The 23,266-nt window shown below is 39.4% G+C and overlaps 1 protein-coding gene across 1 annotated transcript in view; it reads left to right on the forward strand.

Moving 5' to 3' along the window:
* Positions 1-23,266, forward strand: part of PREX2 (phosphatidylinositol-3,4,5-trisphosphate dependent Rac exchange factor 2) — a 149,210-nt gene that overhangs the window by 95,374 nt on the left and 30,570 nt on the right. Inside the window, exons 24-33 of the mRNA XM_063130819.1 lie at positions 130-352; positions 1,718-1,925; positions 5,607-5,780; positions 6,760-6,854; positions 8,246-8,328; positions 9,163-9,253; positions 10,327-10,455; positions 17,841-17,882; positions 18,807-19,024; positions 21,295-21,397. Of these exons, the coding sequence (XP_062986889.1) occupies positions 130-352; positions 1,718-1,925; positions 5,607-5,780; positions 6,760-6,854; positions 8,246-8,328; positions 9,163-9,253; positions 10,327-10,455; positions 17,841-17,882; positions 18,807-19,024; positions 21,295-21,397 (1,366 nt within the window). The remainder of the gene's footprint in view (positions 1-129; positions 353-1,717; positions 1,926-5,606; positions 5,781-6,759; positions 6,855-8,245; positions 8,329-9,162; positions 9,254-10,326; positions 10,456-17,840; positions 17,883-18,806; positions 19,025-21,294; positions 21,398-23,266) is intronic.

The raw sequence follows: 23,266 nt of genomic DNA on the forward strand, positions 1-23,266 counted from the left end.
TTCTGCTGACAAAGACAGATTTTCTTACATCTAAGACATAAAACCATGAAGCTAAATGTATTTAAACCTTTTAAAATATATAGTTCAAGTTGTATGTTTTAATACTAATATACCCCCCTTCTTTTGCAGTTTTCACGAGTTTTAAAAAATCGAGCCTGGCCTACTTTCAAGCAAGCCAAGTCAAAGATTTCACCACTGCACAGCAGTGATTTCTGTCCAACTAACTGCCACATAAATGTGATGGAAGTTTCATATCCTAAAACATCAACTTCTCTCGGCAGTGCCTTCGGGGTTCAGCTAGACAACAGAAAACATCTTTCACAAGAAAAAGAAAACAAACACACAGACCAAGGTAAGCTTCAAGATACGCTCTCTCTTTTCCCTGTCCCTCTCACGTACTTTTTCTGATAACTAGTTCTCTCCTGCAAGTGCCAGCCTCTTTCAGCTCTGCATTTGTTTGTTCTTGGCACTTCTCCCCACTGGTCTCCGTTGCTAGCTGACACATATGCATATAAGTTGCAGAGCAGTGAGCAATATCTCTAAGCATACACAAATGTCATAGCAAAGCAGTAACATGGAGCGGAAAATTGCTCAAATCTCAAGGCAGAGCATTAATATAGAGGGGGAAATTGTGCGACAGAGGCAAAAATCTCAGGCAGAGCAGTAAAACAGAGGTGAAAATTTATGCAAATTTCCTAGAGGTGGTCATTCACTCCTGCAGGTCTGAAAAAAGTTGTGAAAGCATGTAGGACATTCGCTGATTTCTTTTTTTAGGTTTTTTTAATGAGCATGAGGTCGTTCTCCGCAACCCATGATAAGTCACCATGTTGGGTTCCGCAACACAATAAGCTATCATGGATATGAACATTCTTAAAACAAGCCATGGGTTCTCAGGGTGGCTTGTTCATGATAAATAAACCACCATGCAGAAACAGTGCTGGCTTTGCACAACACGACAACCTATCATGGCTGATCGGCCACAGTAGTTGTTGCGTCTTGTGAATCAGTCCAATGACATCATGACACTGAATAGTGAATCAGATTTGGCTTTATGTTGAGTCGCTTGAGGGAAAATGCAGCCCATTTAAAATGAGGGCCATCCTTCTTGATTAGGTGAAACATTTTGTTCCCTTTTGAAGCAATCACTGAAAAAGGAGAATGCTTTTTGATGCTAACATTATTTTTTTTTAATGAAAATTGCTCTCTCTTTCAGCTCAGAACTAGTCATAACCATGGTTTTTTTGGGGGTTTTTTTTGTCAGTGTATTTTAACAACCAATTAGATACTGGCAGATTTGGCTGAGAATCACCTACAACTTTTTAATGCTTAGATTGCATAATTATAGTTATTGTGATGCTTGAATAACAGAAACAATGTTTAACTAGCATGTAGACAGTTTTTTTAAAATTATAGAATCATAGAATAGTAAAGTTAGAAGGGGCCTATAAGGCCATCGAGTCCAACCCCCTGCTCAATGTAGGGATACACTTTAAACCATTCCTGACAGATTGCTGCATCTTGAAGGACTCTAGTGTACACATGCTTGGATTTCCAACATCAAATTGCTCATGTACCAAATGTGTGCAAATTGAATATTTTAACTCAACATGATTATTAATTGGATTCATAAAAAAATTACTAGCTGGTATGATTTTAAAATAAGTGAGCATACCTGATAACCTGTTAATGCATTTTATTTTATTTGCATCACACCCAGGTAAATTGAGTCCTATGGTTTATATACAACATACAATTACCACCATGGCAGCTCCATCAGGACACTCCTTAGGTCAACAGGATGGCCATGGTTTGAGGTACCTATTGAAAGAAGAGGATCTAGAAACACAAGATGTCTATCAGAAACTGTTGTGCAAATTGCAAGCTGCATTAAAAGAGGTGGAAAACTGTGTTTCTCAAATAGATGAGTAAGTAAATCTATCAAATATGTCTTTAGAGATTTGGTTGTTAATACATAATTTTTTTATAAGAGGTTCCTCTCATAACTTTGGATTTCTTTGAAATGAGTGGGACTTAAGTTAGACTAACATTGGAATTTAACCATTGTAGATTATCTATTGTACTTTTCTGGGAGAGCCATAGCTCAGTGGTAGAGGTTTGGCATGCCGAACATCCCAGATTCATTACCTGGCATCTCTTGAAGCAGCTCATAATTAAAAAAACACACAATTCAATAAAACTACAGTACAATATTCCAATTCCAGTATAAAAGAACAATAAGAAACAGAACTGATAAGAAGTGGGTATCAATATCTTCCTGATCAAATATACCTATTTAAGATGTACAGATTATATTTGAAAGGATATATAGATTTCAATACCTAGAACTATCAGACTTTTAATCACTATTCATTATGGGCTTTGAATGGTTTGCTAGAAATTAATTGTTCTGGAAGAAAGGAAGTCGTTTTGTACAGGAAACAGGATACCTAGAAGCCTATTTTTAAATCTTGGTGGAAGAACAGGAAAAACGAGGCCAGTATTGTCTGGCTATTAATATCTATATCACTTACTTCTCTAAGTTCCATCATACACTAGGATCACTACACCAGTTTATACAGGATGCTGAGTGCAGGGTCCAACATCTCAATGTTCTTAACCTGTGTGCTGGTCTCTTTACTTGTACCACTTACAACAATTATCTATGGCCTGGAGGCATGCAAACCTTGCAAGTTTAGGTGGAAACCTCATTGCTCATTGATAGAGCACAGGGTTTCCATGCACAGGTCCCAGGTTCAAAACTATGGGATCTCTATTTAAAATATTTCAAGTATTAGGACTGAGAAAGACCATGAGGTCTTGCAGACCAGCTGCCAACTAGATTAGAAAGTACTGGACTAGATGGTCAGTCATACTATTGTATAGAGGATATATAATTTGTGGTATTGCAAGAATCTTAAGACACCAGAGACATCTTCTTAAACACTCCTTTATTCTCGGCCTAGACTGCAACTGCAACTCTAACAAACACACTCCAATCTTCCTGACTCCACCCCTTTACTTCCTCTTCCTCTCAGCTCCCCTCCATGCCTCTCCTACAACTCCCAACATGCAATTCACCTACCACAATACCACATATCCCCTTTATTTAAACACAATAACTTTTCCCCACCCTAGTACATAACAGACTAGCACATCCCTGCAAACAACATAATACAACTTTTATCCTTGAGTCCCTCTTTTCATTCTGGGTAGTATCCAGCGCTGTGCTCCTGCTAATGTAAGTGATGTTGTGCTAGAATAAACAATCTCTAGTGCAACACCAACAGCACTTGCAGGCACAATGAGTTTTTCAGGGAAACCTGTGGTGCCAGTAAGTGTTATTTGTATTGTGCTAGTACAGATAGTTCACGCTATGACAATGTAGCATTGGATACTACCTAGAGGATCTCTAGCATCCTCTAGTGGCTTCCAATCAATATGAGTATTAACATGCAAAGTCATTGGACTAATTTTGATTTCTGATACATGAGCCACTTGTGGAATGTTCTTGTTATCTAGGGTACAGCAGTGTGTCCCAAATAATACACTAACAAAACTTACGCAGCAGCAAAATAATGATACTGTTAATTAATTTGGCTTTAGAAACATTATATGTATATTAATAACTGTTCGAATTGCTGTGATTTTCAGAGATATGGTTTATTATGTGTGCTCAAATATTTTATGACTTAATTAGTCATCTGTTAGATTTTAGTTACAACATGCAAGAATAATTGTGATCTTAACTGTGTAATCTGTACAGCACCATGTACATTGATGGTGCTATATAAATAAATAAATACATAAATAATAATAATAATAATAATAATAATAATAATAATAATAATAATAATAATAATAGAAGGACAGACTGTCCTAGGAAAATAGTCACATTTACTGCAAGTGAACCAGCTGATAAATGTTGAATGCTGGAATAAAATGTGCAAGAACAACCTGATTTCTTTTTTCTTTTTTCAGTCCACAAGTAGGATATAGTATTTTGCACAATTTATTATTTCCCATCAGTTTTACTGCCCATCATGCAAGGTTTTATGACTCAATACCAGAATTTGTACCAATGCATAATATGTTGCATAGATTCATGTGTACCACTAAGAATACCTTTTATATTGCCTCTGAATATTTTCTGTTGCTGCTTTTTGTGAAATAGTGATAAACATACCTTTTGTGTTGCTGATACCAAGACTGCTAAAAATCCAAACATGGAGGCTGAGTATTTGTAGGGTTTGAGTGGTTCTGTTTGTTGCTGTTTATTTCTACTTGTGGTTATGATTTTGATGAGTTTGTAACATTATTTAATCACCTTAGTGGAAAATGCCACAGCTCTCAATTGCAGCAATGATTCTTTAATGTAGGCATTGCTAGGTCTTCAAATTCTGGCAAAATTATATCCCTTTCATTTAATTTGAAATGACATCTGTTTCCTGTCATTATGAAGGCATAATTTCATTTTGTGGTGTGGGTTGAGCCACACTCATTGGATTATATGAACTATGAGAGGTGTCTCCCTGCTGTTCCCACAGTCACACTAGAGGAACCCTTTTTATATAAGGCTATATGCTACCTTCAGTATCATAGTCAGTATTCCTCTGAATGCTAGTCAGCAGGAGGATGCTATTGCGCTCATGTCTTACTTGTGGGTTTCTCACAGGCATCTAGTTGGAGCCTTGGGGCATGTCTACACCATGCCTTTTCCCCGGGATCACCCCCAGATCATTCCTGTGCATCCAACATGACACACGGGATCCCGGGAGCAGGCAAGGATGATCCCTCCATTTCCCCAGGATTTCTGGGGCCACTTTTCCCCATTTTCCCCACAATCTTGGGATGATTCTGAGGACCACAGGTGGTGTGGGCACCTGTTCTGGCTTCTTCCCTTCTCCCCGCGAGTAGCGGGGATCAGCAGAGAGAAGGAGCTGGGTTGGGGGGAGTCTAGGGACATCGGGGGTGGGGGTGGGAGCGGGCTGGGGGTTATTTTTTTGCTGGAGTGCAAGTACGGTCCAGCTACTGTCTTTTTTTAAAAAAAATGGCAGCAGCAATGGCGCGACATCTCTCTCCCCTTCTGGGATGTTGCGCTTCCATTTAGATGGCCAGGGACGATCCCGGAAGCAGGTAAGTCTGGGATCATCCCCCCTCCCTCTACATCCTATGGTGTAGACATGCCCTTGGTCTGATCCAGCTTGGCTCTTCTTATGTTAGAACTGGGATCTTTAAGCTAGAACTGTCCCTTCCAGAACCAAACATTTCCGCTTGTTTCAGGGCTTGCCCCCAAAACCTCTGAATTGTGGCCACCAGTGGTAGGGGCTGTGGGTGCACTGGGAGTAGCAGGCCGAAGGAACAGGTTCATAATTAGGGTAGGTTATGTAGAGCCTGTCTGTAGCATAATCTATGCTTTAATGTGTCCACATCTGTATCCAATTAATACAGCTATAAATCTAAATCCCTAACTCACTACTCTCACCCACTTAGCAGTCAGAATTTTATACTGTGTTAGTAGTATGGATTGCCTGTGAGCAGTATATACTGTTTTTTTTAAAAAAAATAAGAACCTTTTATTGACTCTAGTTGAATTTACCCTATTTCAGCCTTCTGTCTTCAATAACATATTCTCCAGAACATAAAACTCACGAACCGTTAACGCCAACAGACAGTGATAACGAAAAAGGAGAACACAATGGGAAAAAGGTCTGTTTCAATGTAGCAGGTGATGAGCAGGAAGATTCTGGTCATGACACAATTAGCAACCGGGATTCATATAGGTAACTGTCTCTTATCTCTATCAGTGACAAGACAAGAGGACAAATAATGAATAGTCCCCAAAGTAAACTGAAGATAAAGTTTCATAACGTTTCACTGTGCTAAAATGAACAGAATAGTAAATGGAAAATTAATTTAAATTTGGGGTGTATATTTAAAATTGTTTTTCCTCTCTGTACATGTATTTTAGGCAAAATATGTATGAAAATGTTTATGAATTTTCAGGCTGATTTTCTAAAAGTCATAAACTAATGCAGAAATGAAATGGAATGAACTTAAGATGGGAAAAACAATTAACGGAGTGAAACTATAATTGACCTGGTTCACGCAATCACTGCAGCCCACTGTGGCTTATGTTGGGTTGTTGCGTCCACAGGTGCCAAATTGCCAATCCAACCCCCCCATTATCATTGTTTCTCTGTATATGCGAACCCAGCAAGGGGTGGTTGTTGGTGTGGTTGACAAGCTAGCCAGACCTCATGGCTGTTTTAGGATTGCGGCTAGCTTGTGAACCCCCCAGCAACCCACTCTCACTTGGTTCACACATAATGAGAAGCTATGTCGTACCCCAATGTGAATATTCAAAATCGTGGCCGTCGCGTCAGTGAGAAGCCCCACAGGGAAATTCACCCATGGTGGCTTCTTGTTACGTGTGAACAAATTTGTTCAAACAAATTGACAAATTTGCCCATTCCTAAGAATTTGGCACATTTAATTAATTTATTTCATTGGGCCTACTCTGTTGCATTGTAGCCTTGAACATTGCTCTGTGCTGTTTTTAAATTATACTGCTATTGAGCTTTCTATCTCAGGAGACAAATAAAATTTACTGTGTGGCTTGTTTAATGGCACAAATTACTTTGGTAAAGTATTGCAAAGTGGTGCCTGAAAAAGAGAAGATAAAAGGACAGGAAAGCTACTATTAAAATGTAAATATTCAGAAAGGAGTTGTAATCTTGTGTTTTTCTCTTCTCTATTCAGTGATTGCAACAGCAACAGGAATTCTATTGCTTCATTTACCAGTATTTGCAGTAGTCAATGCAGTTCTTACTTTCACAGTGATGAAATGGATTCAGGTATTTTTTTTTTAATTTTTAATGTACTATGCTAAGGGAAGTTGTATGAGATTTGTTCGCTGGAAGGATTTGTCCACCACTCTACTGAAGTAGATGAAAGGAATGTCTTTCTTTCTTTCTTTCGCTTAAGTGCTGCAATTAGGTTGTTTTTTGTAGAGCTTTCCATTTGCAGTACAAATGAACTAGATCTGTTAGAAGTGTTAGTCTGACTTTGTTATAACTTTGCCATACTTTGTACTTGAAAATTAGGGTGGATTATATCATCTTAATCTCTCTCCCCCTCTTCAAACACCAGTGACATGGAGAGAGAGAGAGAGAGAAACAGAAATAGCAAAGCTCAATGTTGCAAGCGTAGTTCCTGATGCATGAATGAGTACAAGCTGAACTATCTATTTTATCTTCTGTTGCAGGAGAAAAGGTTTCACATTCCAGTGACTGTTGTTTGAGTGGGGGTGGTGTGCATGTTCACCATTAATTGCCAGAAACATAATCTACTAGAGAAAAAACATTCTGGCTGTTACACCTCCTCTTCTCCATCTGAGCCATGCTGCAGTACAGGCAATCTTCTGGGACACTTCTCCCATAATGCTGGGCATTTGGGTCTGGCTGGATCTCTAAACAGCAACACCAGAAGCTTTTTCTAGCTGATATGACTCTTCAGAGAGCCCGTCCTCTGACTTGCCCCACTCTTTCAGTGAGGCAAAGGCTACAATGGGATAACAGCCAACAGGGCTCTCTGAAGCACCCACTGTAGTGCCGCCTTTTTGGAGTGTGGTGGCAGCAGGGCAGTGCTTCCCCTGGTGCACAGGGAATGTGCACCAGGCACAGGGAATGTGCCTTTCGCCACTTCTGCTCTACCACCTGAGACAAGGGATTCACCTTGCCCCATGGGAAGGCTGGCCCTGTGGCACCACTCAAGCATTGAATAGTCATGCATCCCTTTATCACTTGAAAGCAATGCCTTGCCATTTCAGGGTACTTTTTCCCCCTCACCTCCCCCCCACCCCCCAAATGTGCCCATATTCAATGTGTCTTCCCCTACAGGGTCATTGCAGCTTTACTAGTTAAAGAAACTGAGAAGGAGTAAGTTTTACACCATAAGTGCCCTGGCATTTCAGGAACTGGGGTTAGGGATGAAATGTATTAGATGGGAGGTTGCAGTGATCCTGTTTGAGTGTCAAGAAAGCTGACGGGAAACTGAGTAAAATAAGGTGATGGGTTTAGCTTTGGAGTAGCCTCTTTACAAAGAAAAGCAAAATCATCCTGTCTGGAAGCCAGACTACTCCCTCAATCCAATTTGTCACTTTGCAACAAAATAATTCAGATATAGAGTTTGAATAGTCGGCGAAAGCCTAAAGTTAGTGATTTCAAATGTGTGTGTTTTTTAATAGGTGATGAACTTCCTCTAAGTATACGCATCTCTCATGACAAACAGGACAAACTCCATGGTTGTTTGGAGCATCTATTTGGTCAGGTAAGAGATTTTGTTTTCTGTTGTCTCAGGTCTATTCAGCTACTACAACCTCATAGGCATAGAATTTTATGAATTGCTTTTTGAATGCTGTACCTGTAAAAACCTCAGTTTATCAGTTTTAGGATTTTGGTGCCCCATTTTGGCTCCTGCAATACTTGTTTGGTTGTAGTGTTGCATCCAGTGACACATAAGTAAGGCCAGTTCATTAGTCAAACACGTATTTTGGATACAAGGTTGCATTCAGAAGCTGCCATTCAGCAATTGAGAAGCATGAACACAGCTGGGCCAGCAACAGAGTGGCTTTCACTTCCAGATCCTTGACTTGCACAGTTGATTGCACAAGAACTGGTTGGGCATTTCTTTTTTACACTGGAGCCCTGGAACAGTATCCTATGGGACTATTGCATTTATGCAAATGATGTAGTGCCAGCAAAAACACCCCAATGTCAAGAGTGTAAGCTGGTGTGACAGGTTACGCTATTAGTGTTGCACCAGAGGTCACTTGCTCAAGTGCTGTGTCAGTTGCATAAGCGCAGCAGCTCTGTTAGACATTGCCCCTAGTCTTCGGTCACATTCCCTTAACTCTACCTCCATTTTCTTCATAGTATATTGTAAAAACTGGAATTTCGGACTGCTCCTAAGAAAAAGCAAATTGGGCTGGATCCAGCCCAAATTAATTGAACATAGCTTAGTTTGTGATCTAACAAATGTCCAGGTTCTTTTGTGCTTGCCTGCATCCAACATATACTTAAATATGTTAAGCCAGATACAAAGATATTTTCACATTATGTTTCCTTCAGTGTTTCATTGTTCAATCACTTTTAAATCCAACAGGTAGATTCAATTATCAATCTTCTGAAAGGACCAGTGGTAGCAAGAGCTTTTGAGCAGACCAAGTTCTTCACACCAGGTCGAAGTTTGCAAGGTATAATTCAAAATTAAGTATGGCGGTATGGCAGTCAATGTGGCTTCTAATAGAAGTGCACCTGTTTCAATATAGCACTTGAGTTCTACAAGAGGAGATTCTTAAATACCTGAAAGTGTATTTAAGGGGAAGTGTACTCTACGCTGTATTTGGAGAAACTGTATATTCCTGCAGAGGCAATTGTCTTATTAGCTTATTGTACCAGTCTGAGTCTTGTATTTTGTTTTCACCTTCTAATTCTTCCCAGTTCTTATTCTTGCTAGTTTGGGTTAGAGTGAGGTTTATTTCAGGCTTGTAAATAGACAGCAGCCTGGTTGCCTGTGACAGGAAAAAAATGCTTCCCAGTCAACTAGGCAGGAAAGCATTCCTAATCTAGAAGGGAGTTGATTCTTTTTTCCTTGTCATGCAGTCAATGGCCAGTGCTATATATTACTAGCAGGCCTTGTTCAGGCTTTGCTCAGTGTTTCCCCCACTCCCAGCCATACTCTCTGGTCTGATTTCCTCCTTCACTTTCTGGTTTGAGCAGACCATATGGAAGGGCCACATTCTCCCATGTGAACCTGCCTGAGTTTTAAGAATATCCTTGGAGACTCTGCTCTGAGTCCTCCTCCCTTCTGAATTTAGGCATGAGGTAGCTGGGGAGAGGCCATGTGGATTTTTTTTTAAAAAAAATCCCTCTTGTTGATTCCAGTGGGGTTGAAATTTGTTAGTCCAGATCCAGGGTGGTATAGACAGGGCCCCTGATCTTGAGAAGGCTCTGGTGTCCATGGAGATCTAAGGCTGTCCCTGGACTACCCTGTTTTGGGGTCTTGTGATGGCTACCACTGGCAGAAAACATGCTGGTGCTAGATTCGCATCCACAGAGCTCTCAGTGGGCATAGCAGAGCCCTCTGCAGCAGATACGTGCTCACACTGGCAAATCTCCTGTGTGCTGGGGAGAGACATCTCCACACTATCCCAAACCCCTCCAGCTAACATATCTGGGGGTTATGGCTACACGCTAAGGCTATGTCAAACTTGTGGAATAAAAGCAAATTATAATAAATTAAATATGTAATTTTGCTTTTGACTAGAGTTTCAGCAGGAAATTGAACTTAAACTCAGTTGTCCAAAGAGACTAAGACTTCACATCAAGCAAGACCCTTGGAATCTTCCCAGCAGTGTCCGAAACCTTTCCCAAAACATCAGAAAATTTGTTGAAGGTGAGTAACTCATCTATAGTAGGTAGTTTTCTCATGCTTCTGAGGCAGAGCTTGTATATATAAGAACACCAAATTAAATTCTAATGGCTGGTGATTGAAATGGATGTAAAATTAGACAATTCATTGCTTTTCTTAATTTCTTAATTTTTTGAGAAACAAAATAGAAAATTCATATCATGATTTTCTTAAGATTTCACTTGGTTTGTTCACTCAGATTCAAAGGAGATTATTAGGACACCATAAAAGCTATCCAACAAAAAGAGTACAAGAATGGTACAGTTTCTTTAGGAAAGTGGTAAAGATGTGTAATTGAATGTGAAATGTATTTGAAGCCATCAGATTAATTTTTAAAATACTCGCAATGTGACAGAAATAGATCAAGAAGATTAATTAAGATGGATGGTGTGCATTCCAGTATGGATGTTGACCATGTGACAGATGTGTTGGCTGATTGGCACTTGGTGGATATGAATGTAAACGCCTGCTGATTGTGCTGAAGGGGTCTTGGAGCTAGTAAGCTGACTTTCATGGATCTGTAGGTAGAAAGGTGGGAACCAATAAGTGCAGACTTAGGAAGAAAACCAGCATGAAGGTGAGTACAAGTGTGAAACATGGAGGAATACTGTATAAAGGTTCCTTCAGAAAAATGTCTGGGATGTAGGGTAGCCCTATCATCCTACCAGCACAAAGGCCTTCTTTAAAAAGAGAGTTCCAGATATCCTCCAGTGAAACAAATGCACACTGGATGGAAATCTCAGCTTCAGTGGTGGTCCTTGGGCATAAATTGGGATGAGAACTGGAATAAGTTCAATATTGCCTATGCTCAGAACTAAAGGCATCCAATATTGTACAGGAGCAGGAAAATTGTGTTGTCTGATGCACATATTTTTTTAAAAACTCTTGGAAGTCCCTATATAGCTGATTAAAAACAATGATCTATCCTTTTTAAAAATCTCCTCATATGGCAGCAACTAACTAAGAAATGATAGGCACAAACGAAGTGAAATTTGATAATGAAATAAATACTTTAACACACACACTCACACACACACTCACACACACACACACGGCTCCCTTTTCTTGGCCATAAGTCCTCCCCTGGCTAGAGTTTATTGTTACATGAGTGTGATGCAAGAATGTGACAGAAAGTTGGGAATTATTATTTATCCGATAAATATTGTTTACTCTATATGAGCTACCTAGGCTTTATTTTTTTGAGGTGGTGTTTGTGAGAATATCATTATCAGTTAGAACTATGAACCCTCCACATATATGAGGATCAAACTTTCTAGCTCATTAACAAACCAATCCCGTACCCACTTAAGTAAGTGGGATTTACTTTTTAGTAGACATGCATAGAATTGCACTGTAAACTAGAAGTAAAATGTTACATATCGTCTAGGCAAAACCTTGTTGGAATCAAATTCGTCGATGTCACTGCAACTTTTCTATAGTTTTGTTTGCTTTCTGTACTATTCTTTCCCTATTTTCTGATATGGTTAGAGCAACATTCCTTTAAAGCAGAATTATAATAACAATTTCAGGGTTCTAGTGAGTGGGAGCAATGTCCAGAAATACTTGAGCATTGTGCTAGAATTGTCAGGTTTCTGGGTGAGTGAGCCAAAAAGTGACTAGAGGTTTTTCTGCCATTATGACACATAAGGAGAAATCCAGATTAGCTGGTGGTTTTTTTCATGGCCAAAGTGATTATTGCACCTACAGTCAGGTGACTAATTAAGAGCAGCTGGAATGGTTTGCTGACTCACAAAGAGTGTGGTAAAGCTGATGTAATAATACCACATGGTAAGAATGCCACTAACAGATTGGCTCAAAGGACTATAAAGAAGAATATGGACTATGGATGGTGTGGAGAAGAAGGGTTAGGTTTAGAGTAAAAGTCATTGTGTATATTGATGTAAATATCTACTGCTGCACTGCCATGCTGTAATGATACTGCACAGTAAAGGACTTAGTTGAGCACTACTGATCTTTGTCTGTGTGGTCTTTCATCTTGAGATCAGCTTCTTTGTTTTGACACTGGACTTCCTGAAAAACTCTGCTTGTGTGAGTTGCATTCTGCACTAGCTTTAAAAAGTGCATTACTATACTTACCACGTCAGTGTTGGGTTATGGGCCCAGACCGCTTCCAGTGCAAAGACTGAGAGTTGGTGATATCTCAAAGAAGAGGTGGCATCTCGAAACTGCGGTCTGGTGAGTGTCGTTTGCTGTGCCGAGGAGGGGTTGAGGAGCAAGGCATCTCAAGAGCAGTTTGTGAGAAAGTTGCAGCTATGGCTTTTACAGGCATGCCGTTGAATCGTCTAAATGAGACTAATTATCTGGCTTGGAGCTGCAAAATAGAGCACTATCTCCGGAGGGAGAATCTGTGGAATGCTGTAAGCAATCCCCCAGCCCAGCCAGATGAAGAGGAGGAAAGGAACAATGAGAAGGCGTTAGCAAATATTATTCTGTGCTTGGAAGACAGCCAGCTGATCCATGTGAGAGGGCTAACTTCAGCACAAGCATGTTGGAACGCCTTGAGAGCAATCTATGTGCAAGATACTGCTGCAAGTAAAGTCTTGCTAACTCGCAAGTTGTATAGAGCACGTCTGCAGTCAGGGTCAAGTGTGTCTGACCACATCAACCTGATGCGGAAGCTGTTTATGGACATGGAGGAGCGAGGCATGAACTTTGCAGAGTCACATAAAGTATATGTAGTACTCAGTTCCTTAGATGATTCGTGGGACAATTTTGTCCTAGCCTTGGAGGCTATGCCAGAGACTCAGCTCACACTCCATTACTTAACTGGGCGCTTGATAGAAGAGCAAAGTCAGAGAGATGATAAGCGGCTTGAGTCCAGTAATGGGAGCGTGAGGCAGTCTGCCAAACCAAAGTATTCTTCCACCGAATTGGCAGTGACCCAGGATGAAAATAAGGCGTTTGCTGTTAAGTGTTGTTTTCGTTGTGGATCAAGAAAGCACCTGCAGAGAGACTGTCCAGTACCAGCGGAGAAAAAGCCTGCACCACAAAAGAAGAAAGTGAGGCCCAAGATCTCTGTGGTTAAGATTGCTGTAGAAGAGCCCAATGACGTTTGGCTAATGGACAGTGGCTCCAGCCAGCACATTGCAAACAGAAAGGAGCTGTTTGCAAGTTTGCATTCTCCACACCAGAAATCAGTGACACTGGCAGATGGAAAACCTTCCAATGTCCTTGGTGAAGGTTCTTTATTTATCCCTTGTCTTGGTAAAAATGTAAATAATGTGCTTTGTGTACCGTCTTTAGAGTACAACTTGATTAGTGTATCTTGTTTGGATAAAGAAGGGTATACTGTTTTGTTTTCTGACAAGCAATGCAAAGTACTAGAAGGGAATAATCTGCTAGCTAAAGGAGAATTAAGAAACAATTTGTATGAAATGGTTCAAAAAGGTTCTAATGTTTCTGGAGATGTAAAATCTGTTTTTGAAAATAAGCCTATGCATGATAACTGTGTGCACCTGTTACATAGACGCTTGGGGCATGCTAGCTTTAAAGTGTTAAGCAAGATGCCAGATGCGTGTCTTGGTTTGAAGGTAAAAGCATGTGACCAATTTCTTGACTGCACCACCTGTAAATTGGCGAAATCCAAAGTTGCCCCTATTGGAAAGAAGAGTGATAGAGTCACAAAACAAATTTTTGAATTAGTTCACGCAGATTTAATTGGGCCATTGGATAAGACACTAGGAGGGGCAAGGTACGTCCTGGTGTTGGTAGATGATTATAGCAGATATGGGTTTTGTTATTTGCTACACAATAAGAGTGAAACCTTTAAGGTGTTCCAAAATTGGCTGAGTTGGATGGAGAGAAAATTCTCAACCAAAGTTAAGCAATTGCAGTCAGACAGAGGAGGTGAGTTCATGGCTGATGTTTTCCAGAAGTGGTTAAGAAGAAAAGGGATCTCAGCCAGGCGAACTGCACCTCATTCCCCATGGCAAAATGGAGTGGCTGAGCGTAGAAATGGAGTTCTTCAAACCATGAAAGATTCAATGATGGCAGACTCGGGGCTTCAGGCCCACTTCTGGGGTGAAGCAATGCTAACTGCCAATTATGTGGTTAATAGGTTGTGGAGTTCTTCAATTAACAACACCCCCTATTACCTCATGTTTGGAAAAAAGCCATCTCTAGCACACCTGAGAGTTTTTGGCAGCTATGCATGGGTTAACATCCCAAAAGCTGCAAGGAGAAAGGGGCTGGCAAAAGCCAGAAGGTTGAGGTTTCTGGGCTATGCACCTGGCTCCAAAGCATACAGATTCTTAGCAGGAGGCAGCAATGTTGTTATCTCCAGATCTGCAAGCTTTGAAGAGCACAGCAGCTGGGGGAGGCTTCATGGAACTGAGGTTTTGTTGCCAACTGAAGAAAAGAACTTAGAAACTCCAAAACGAGAAGAGGAACAAAGAGATGTTTCCAGCAGGAGTAGCAGTAGTAACTCTACTGCAAGCTCCAAGAAAGAGGAGGAGGAAGCTGGCACATCATTAGGACCCAGACGCTCAGAAAGGAGCAATAAGGGTGTTCCACCAGATAGATTCACTGCTGGCCAAATCAGAATTTGTCAAGTCTCCTATGAACCTGAGAATTTTGAAGAAGTTAAGAAACTGCCTGAAGCAGAAAGGGAAAAATGGGTTCAGGCCATGAGAGTAGAAATGGACTGTATGTCAAAATATGATGTTTTTACACCAACTATGTTACCAAAGGGAGAAAAAGCCATTGGTTGTAGGTGGGTGTATAAGAAAAAGGTGTTAGGGTCTGGAGAGACAAAATATAAAGCCAGACTCGTGGCACAGGGATTTACACAAAGGAAGAACATTCATTATGATGAAACGTTTAGTCCTACAACCAGGCCTGAATCGATGAGGCTAGCTTTAACGGTTGCAGCAATTAAAAAATGTGAAGTATATCACTTTGACATAGAAACAGCTTATCTAAATGCTGATTTGAAAGAAGACATTTACATGGCGCAGGTCCCTGGTTATGAAAGCCCAACACCAGGTTTAGTATACAAACTCAACAAGGCAATTTATGGACTGAAGCAATCTGCCAGAAATTGGAACAAATGCTTACATGAGGTTCTTGAATCTATGAGGTTCAAAAATAGCAGGGCAGATTCATGCTTGTATACTAGAAATGAAAATGAGGAACAAATATGGTTGTTAATATTTGTTGATGATATTTGTTTAGTGGCCAAAACAAAAGATCAAATGGAAAGATTTGAGAAACAATTGGGCAAGCACTTCAAGTTAAAGAATTTGGGAAAAATGAAAGAGTATCTTGGGGTGGAAGTTTCAAAGAAAGAAGGGGCTTATGTGATAAGCCAAAAGCAAAAGATAAAAAACCTGTTAGCCAAATACAACATGGAAAAAAGTAAACCTGTAAAGACACCAATGATAGCAGGTTTTGTTTGCAACAGTAATGATGCAGAATTTGAGGAAACAGATTTGTATCAATCTGCAATTGGAAGTTTGTTATATTTGGCACAGTGGTCTAGACCAGATATTGCGAATGCAGTGGGTATTTTAAGTAGGTTCTCATCAAAACCTACTTACAGTGCCTGGCAAGGTGTAAAAAGAATCTTAAGATATTTAAAAGGAACTATTGACACAGCTCTGATGATCAAGCCCACAGAGCAACTGTTTTTTCAATGTTTTTCAGACAGCGACTGGGCGGGAGATTTTCAGGATAGAAAATCAACCTCAGGTTTTGTTATTAAATATGCAAATGTATTAATTAGTTGGAAAACTAGAAAACAAAATGTGGTAGCATTATCAACTTCTGAAGCTGAATTTGCTGCAGTCTCAGAATTGTGCACTGAAATGATTTGGTTTGTGCAATTGCTAAAAGATTTTGGATTGGATGTAGAATATCCAGTGACAGTTTTTGAAGACAATCAAACATGTATTCAGATGGCTCACTCTGAAAGAGTTAACACTAGAAGTAAACATACAGATATCAGATACTGCAATGTTAGACAGGCTGTACAAGAGGGGTTAATTGATTTAACTTATTGTGCAAGCGAGGATAACACTGCAGACATCATGACAAAACTCCTAACAGTATTGAAGCACAGAAAATTTGTCAAACAGCTTGGCATGGCTGAGCAGGTTGCATAAGTGTGCAAATGTACAGAAAAAAGGAGGGGTGTCAGGTTTCTGGGTGAGTGAGCCAAAAAGTGACTAGAGGTTTTTCTGCCATTATGACACATAAGGAGAAATCCAGACTAGCTGGTGGTTTTTTTCATGGCCAAAGTGATTATTGCACCTACAGTCAGGTGACTAATTAAGAGCAGCTGGAATGGTTTGCTGACTCACAAAGAGTGTGGTAAAGCTGATGTAATAATACCACATGGTAAGAATGCCACTAACAGATTGGCTCAAAGGACTATAAAGAAGAATATGGACTATGGATGGTGTGGAGAAGAAGGGTTAGGTTTAGAGTAAAAGTCATTGTGTATATTGATGTAAATATCTACTGCTGCACTGCCATGCTGTAATGATACTGCACAGTAAAGGACTTAGTTGAGCACTACTGATCTTTGTCTGTGTGGTCTTTCATCTTGAGATCAGCTTCTTTGTTTTGACACTGGACTTCCTGAAAAACTCTGCTTGTGTGAGTTGCATTCTGCACTAGCTTTAAAAAGTGCATTACTATACTTACCACGTCAAGAATCAGTAGATCTTTAAGAGAACTGGATTCATCCGTGTGCACAATTTATCCACGAGAGTTATAGGAGTGTGAGTGAAATCCAAATCTGTGAGAGCATTTAGAGCCTCTGTGTGGCTGATGGCCTAGCTAGTGGATCACTCCCTCCCAGCAATTCTGTGCCCAATGTGGAGTCATAGGCCCCCTCTCTGCTCTGCTTTGCCAATGAATCATCTGTTGGCAGTGGCAGTGAGAACATAATGTGACCTGGGTAGGCAGCAGTACGTGTGGAGATCTTGGATGTTCCTGTACCTGGAAATATGCTTCATTAAACGTCATGTTGCTTCATGGAAATAACAGTTGTCATGATAGTGCGTGACGGAAATTGAGTTGTGATGTGTGGGAGCATCCAGAGCCAACCTCCAGCCTACACAGTACAGGTTTGCCTCTCCTTGCTACCACTGGATGATAGTATACTGCTTAATGAATGCCTATATTCAACATTTACAAGAAATGTAATGGTCAATTAATCCATATGGTGTATACTGCTACTGTATTATTTAAGTTGGAAATTGAAGATTTCATGGTAGGCATCCTTCTTCTTAAGAGGTATAAATCAGAAGATGGGTGTTGAAATCAATAGAAAGATGCACAAAGAAAGGACAAATATGAGTCAAAAACAGGATTTCATCTTCATGTTCCTGTGTTTTATTTTTCAGAGGTGAAAGCAAGGATCCTTTTGGCACTCCTTGAATATGCAGGTAAGTTTAATGTATCCATTCCAGTATTTTTATTCAGAGTGTTCTCTTACATTATTATGCATGGAATGGATACTCATTAAATGTGGAAGAAAATGAAGCATAGCAATTGAGTGGTCTAAATCCAATGAACTGAATGTGATTTCCCCCCTGCCTAACTGATGCAAAGTATAAAGAGGTGTCAATCAAATATGATAGGGCAAAGACATATATTTAGAAATGGGGGTTTAGTCCAATATATAACAGGAGGAGTTAGAAGAAAAATGAAAACTAATGCAAGACCTATAAACAATAACACAAAGCAAATTAAAGAGGAAAAAGGTGCAGAAATATGAAGACCTGAAAAGGATTGTACAAGACAGAAATGTTATTGTCTTTCCAATATGAGTGCATGAAATCTATTATGAACTAATGCTTCATCCTATTTCCATGTATCTGGGAGAATGCCCCATAGTACTCAATGGGACTTACTTCTGAGTAGCCATGTATAGGATTGTACTTCAAATTGTATCAGCATATCAAATATAATTTATACACAGGAGACACTTGTCCCGCAAGTAGGCCAAGTTGTGGTCTTATATGAAGCGGAAGAATAGGAATGCATTATATAAATTTAAATAATAATTAGGATTTTCACAGTCAATAAATTTACTAAATCAATCTAAAGTTCTGACCATAGTCTACAAAAATGCTAAATAGCCAAGGTGTCTAACATAACTGGATATGCATTCCTGTCCCTATATAAACAACATGCACACAAACTACTTGGCACTTGATAGCAGCTTTTATGTATTATGTGACATTTTGCCCAAGAAAATAGTGACAGTGCTGTTATAACTTGTACATGTTACAATTCGTTGTGCGTTTACTTTATAGTCAATTTATTGTTCCTTTTAAAAAAATTCTTCTTTGTTGTGCCCTTCACAGATAGTGAGATACAGCTCAGGCGAGACATGGTCTTCTGCCAGAGTCTAGTGGCCACGGTTTGTGCTTTCTCAGAGCAACTAATGGCTGCCTTAAATCAGATGTTTGATAATAGCAAGGAGTGTGAAATGGAGACACAAGAGGCCAGCAGAAGATGGCTGGAACAGATATCCAATGCCGGTGTTCTCCTTTACTTCCAGTCACTATTGTCACCGAACCTGGTGAGAATTTCTGTGCATGTCTATCATTCTGTGTAATGTTCTTATTGTCCTGACCAAATGTAGCCAGAATTAACCTCTGTCAAGAAGAAGGAGCAATTTCCTACAAATGCCAGATAGTTGCTGAATTTAATTTAGATGGCTCTGTACTATAGTCTATTTTGGAAGTTGATAGATTGAACTAATAGGCAAACTATATCAAGGATTTGGTATACTTTTCTACTTGAAGTTATTAACCCTTTGTTTTACTGGAACCCTGAAATCAAATAATTGACTGATTAGTTCAAATCAATATATGAAATGCCTCCCCCTGCCCACTCCATCCTGTTTTAATCCTAGCTGCCTCCTTTGAGTTGCCAAGGGCACAATACTGGAATAATGGTAGAAGCCACAACTGGTAGAAGTTTAAGACTCCTAGACATAGCATTCCTTGGGTCCCATAGCTTTCTAGTCCACAATCCACGCCCTGAAAACTCTGATTTGTGCCAATACTCCCCATCTGCAGAGACTACCCTGTCTCCAGTCCCTATGTGGAATTTTGCCCCCACTCCTATTTCTTCATGGCTCCTCTTTTTTCAACTACATGTTTCCACTACCCACTGGCTTGAATTCAGATCAAGTTAATTGAACTTAGGTCCCAGTGATATCAATGGAGCAATTATTTATTTATTTATTTAAAACATTTATATCCCTCCCTATATCACTAGCATCTCAGGGTGCTGTACAGATTTAGTTATGACTTTTGTCTCAATAAATTCTTTGGGAACAAAGTCTGAACAAAGTGTAACTTACATAGTCTGAATTCAACACATTATATCCCAGGAGTCCTGCTTTTCAGTACCCTACCATGTTTACCCATTTCCTTTGACCTTTCTAGCACTTCTTTTTCCTATCAGAGCATATATCCACCTCTAAACGCTGTCAATTTTTTCTTCTCTCTGATTTCCCTTTATGTTTGTGTGTGTGATTGATTTCAGTTGCATTTCTTATCTGCCCTTTTCTTCAAGCTTCATTCTATACCTATCCTTCTTTCAGGTGCAAACTTTACATTATACACGAAGTCACAAACATGTATTTGCAACCCGATGCAATGGAACATTAATTGATGGGCAATTTATTAATGAGAAAAGGGTTGGCAGGGAAAAGGTAAATTGCTCCTTCTCTCTCCTGCCATTTGTCCACTCTAAATGCCTCCCTTTGAAAGCAGCTGTACATTGCACCACTGCTGTATGCATTAGCATGTAACATGCAGTCCTCCCCTCTTTCTTTGTTGGCTGCTGCACCTTAAGTCCCAGCATAAGAGAAAGGATTTCTATTAAGTATGTTTCCATTGTATTTTAGTACTACCTTATAAATAAATGTTCAGGGGATAGTAGTTTAGTTCATATCCATTTATCTTCTCCCATTACCTTAAGACTTATAGAACTGCTGACATCAATAACTTTGGTGAAAGTCTTAATCAAATCCTAGAATGAAATATTTCTCTGCGTTCAGATATTTAATGTTCTTGTTTTGAAGAGAAGTAAAATAATTTCCAAAGGTATAGCTGTGTTAGTCTGTTGCAGCAAAAACAACAAAGAGCTTTGTGGCTAACAAATGTATTATGGCAATAAGCTTTTGTGACCCAGAATCTACTTCATCTGGACCACACAAATATATGCCATAATAACTTTGTTAGTCTTTAAGATACCTTTAAAATTCTTTGTTGTTTTAGTAAATTCATGTTTTGCTATTTGCTATGCTTATAAACTAGGGAGGGTAGCAGAAAATGTCATTACAGAGAATCAAATTCCTTAATTTTTGTTGTACTTGCTATAAGTCTTGATCTTCTGGTGAAGCATAGTTCTAAGTGAATCTTCCCTTGTTAGCAAGGATGTAATAAAATGTGCTGAGAAGTTACAGTAATACAGAGATACATTTTCAAAGTTCTAAATATTGTATCACAAAAAAGTATTTTAAGCATTTAAGTTTAATGTGTTTGTGCAGAATTTCTGCATGAACAACAATTACAATTCCATGTGATTAAATGTCATGGCCAACACAGCAAACAGTAAATTATTTTGCTCTATTCAGTATATTTCATCATTGCTAATAATCTTTTTTAGACAGCAAATGTAGTGGGAATTCAATAGAAATAAAACCATTTTCAGTTACTGCTGAGTTAATTGGGTTAACTACTGCTTCAGTGAAACAGGATGTAACCATCTGCAGTTAATGTTAATAATCATATGCATCAATCTAGAGTAATTACTAGACACAAGGTTTTTTTTCAGACTGATGAACAAGCTATGCTAGAAGACACATTGGTTGCATTGTTTGACCTGGAGAAAGTTACATTTTATTTTAAACAATCTGAACAAGAGCCTCTAGTTGCAAGTGAGTATTGAAAAATATATTCAGATCTTCCATTGTTACTTCAAAATGCAGTATGATACAAATATCAAATTCTAATTTGTGTCCTGTCACCTGCATATGGAACTACTGGGAGTTTTATATAGTTTTGAAATATACATCCTTGCAGCCTTAAGGACTAATGCAGATGCAACATCCCCAATTTCCTAATAATTTTTTTATAAGGATACTGTTGTTTTTATGCTTTTTATGTTTTTAAACTTTGTATATTTGTTTTTAATGTTTACTGTTTTTAACTTTTGTAAACCGCCCAGAGAGCTTCAGCTATGGGGCAGTATATAAATGCAATAAACAAACAAATAAATAAATAATTGACAGAAAACTGGGAGCATGAATGGATTTTTTTCATCCTTTCTTTAACAATGGTGCCATATTATATGTGCATCAGTGTTAGTGATGGTTAGGATATCTGTAGGCAGTCTAACAAGCTAAAGGGATGTGGAGGAGGAGCTTTTTATTTCATTGCAGAATTGAGATCCGAGCACTACATGAAGAGTGTTTTCTTTCATGCTTTTCTGCTACATAACCTCTAGGTGGCATTGTGGTATAGTGGAATAGCGGAAATACACAAGTGAAAGAAGCATTTTCTTTCAGTTTCACAATTAAATGCTATATTTCCCCTGCTCTAAAAACACTCTGAAGGTACTGGTTAGACACAGAAGCAAAAGTGGAGGATTACGTCATCTAAAGAACTTGCAAATTACCATGAGCAGGGAATGATGAGCACACAATAAATGTCTCATGTAGCAAAGCCCGTAAGTTCCTAGAACCAAGGCCTGAAGGTGATTTAGCAGAGAGGATAATGAAAGTCAGAGCTAGTAGTCAGACAGACAAGGCAAAGCAGGGATGGGCTCAACGGTAGAACACATGCTTTGCAGGCTGAAGGTTCTGGTTTAATTTCTAGTATCTCCAGTTTAAAGATAGTATTTAACTCTATCTTAAAGCTACCCGTGTTAGCTTTAACATCAGTACAAATGTAATGCTGCACCAGTTATCTCCAAAATGCAAGGGACAGAGAAGGAGGGAGTCCTCTTGACTAGGAAAGTTACATTTTCACTGAACTTAAATAAAATAATGTGTATATACAGGAAGCTTTAAACATTCTGAACAGCCCAAAGACTACTATATTTATGCCTTCCATTGTTCCATTGATGAATTAGGCATTATTATTTCCATGGCAGGATTTTTGGTATGCATGGGCTTGGATAAATTCCTGGAGGAGAATGCTATCAAAGGCTACTAGCCCTGATGGTTATGTGCTGCCTCCAGTATCTGAGGCAGTAAGCCTGTGTGCACCAGTTGTTGGGGAACATGGATGGGAGGGTGCTGTCATCCTGCTTTGTTGGTCCCTGGCCGACGGCTGCTTGGCCACTGTGTAAACAAAGTGCTGTACTAGATGGACCCTCGGTATGATCCAGCATGCCACTTCTTATGTTCTTATGTTGTCATGGTAGGTCAGAATTTTAGCCTACCAAAAATACAGAGAACATGAAGAAACCAAGAATTTGTATAATTTTCAGATGTCACCTGCTCAGTTGGTGCTGTTACCCAATTTGATCTAAAGCAACAGAGTAGAGTTGTTCTTGTGCTTCAACTAAATATTAATGCTTTCCGTGTGGATACTGCCAAAAACTACACTGCATGTTGGATTGTCCCCTTCTCCCTCATAACATAGGAATACTCACCACATGATATGTCATCATCAGTTGAATTTCCATGTCCCCCCTCAGCAGCATCCAATGATGTGGATTGGAGGTGAGGAAACTCACTACATGCTGATGTCGTGACACAGTTACTATTTCTAAGTTTTACAGAGGACACGTGGAGATTGTG

This window comes from Elgaria multicarinata, chromosome 7 (genome assembly GCF_023053635.1).
Source record: "Elgaria multicarinata webbii isolate HBS135686 ecotype San Diego chromosome 7, rElgMul1.1.pri, whole genome shotgun sequence".
NCBI classification, from domain to species: domain Eukaryota; kingdom Metazoa; phylum Chordata; class Lepidosauria; order Squamata; family Anguidae; genus Elgaria; species Elgaria multicarinata.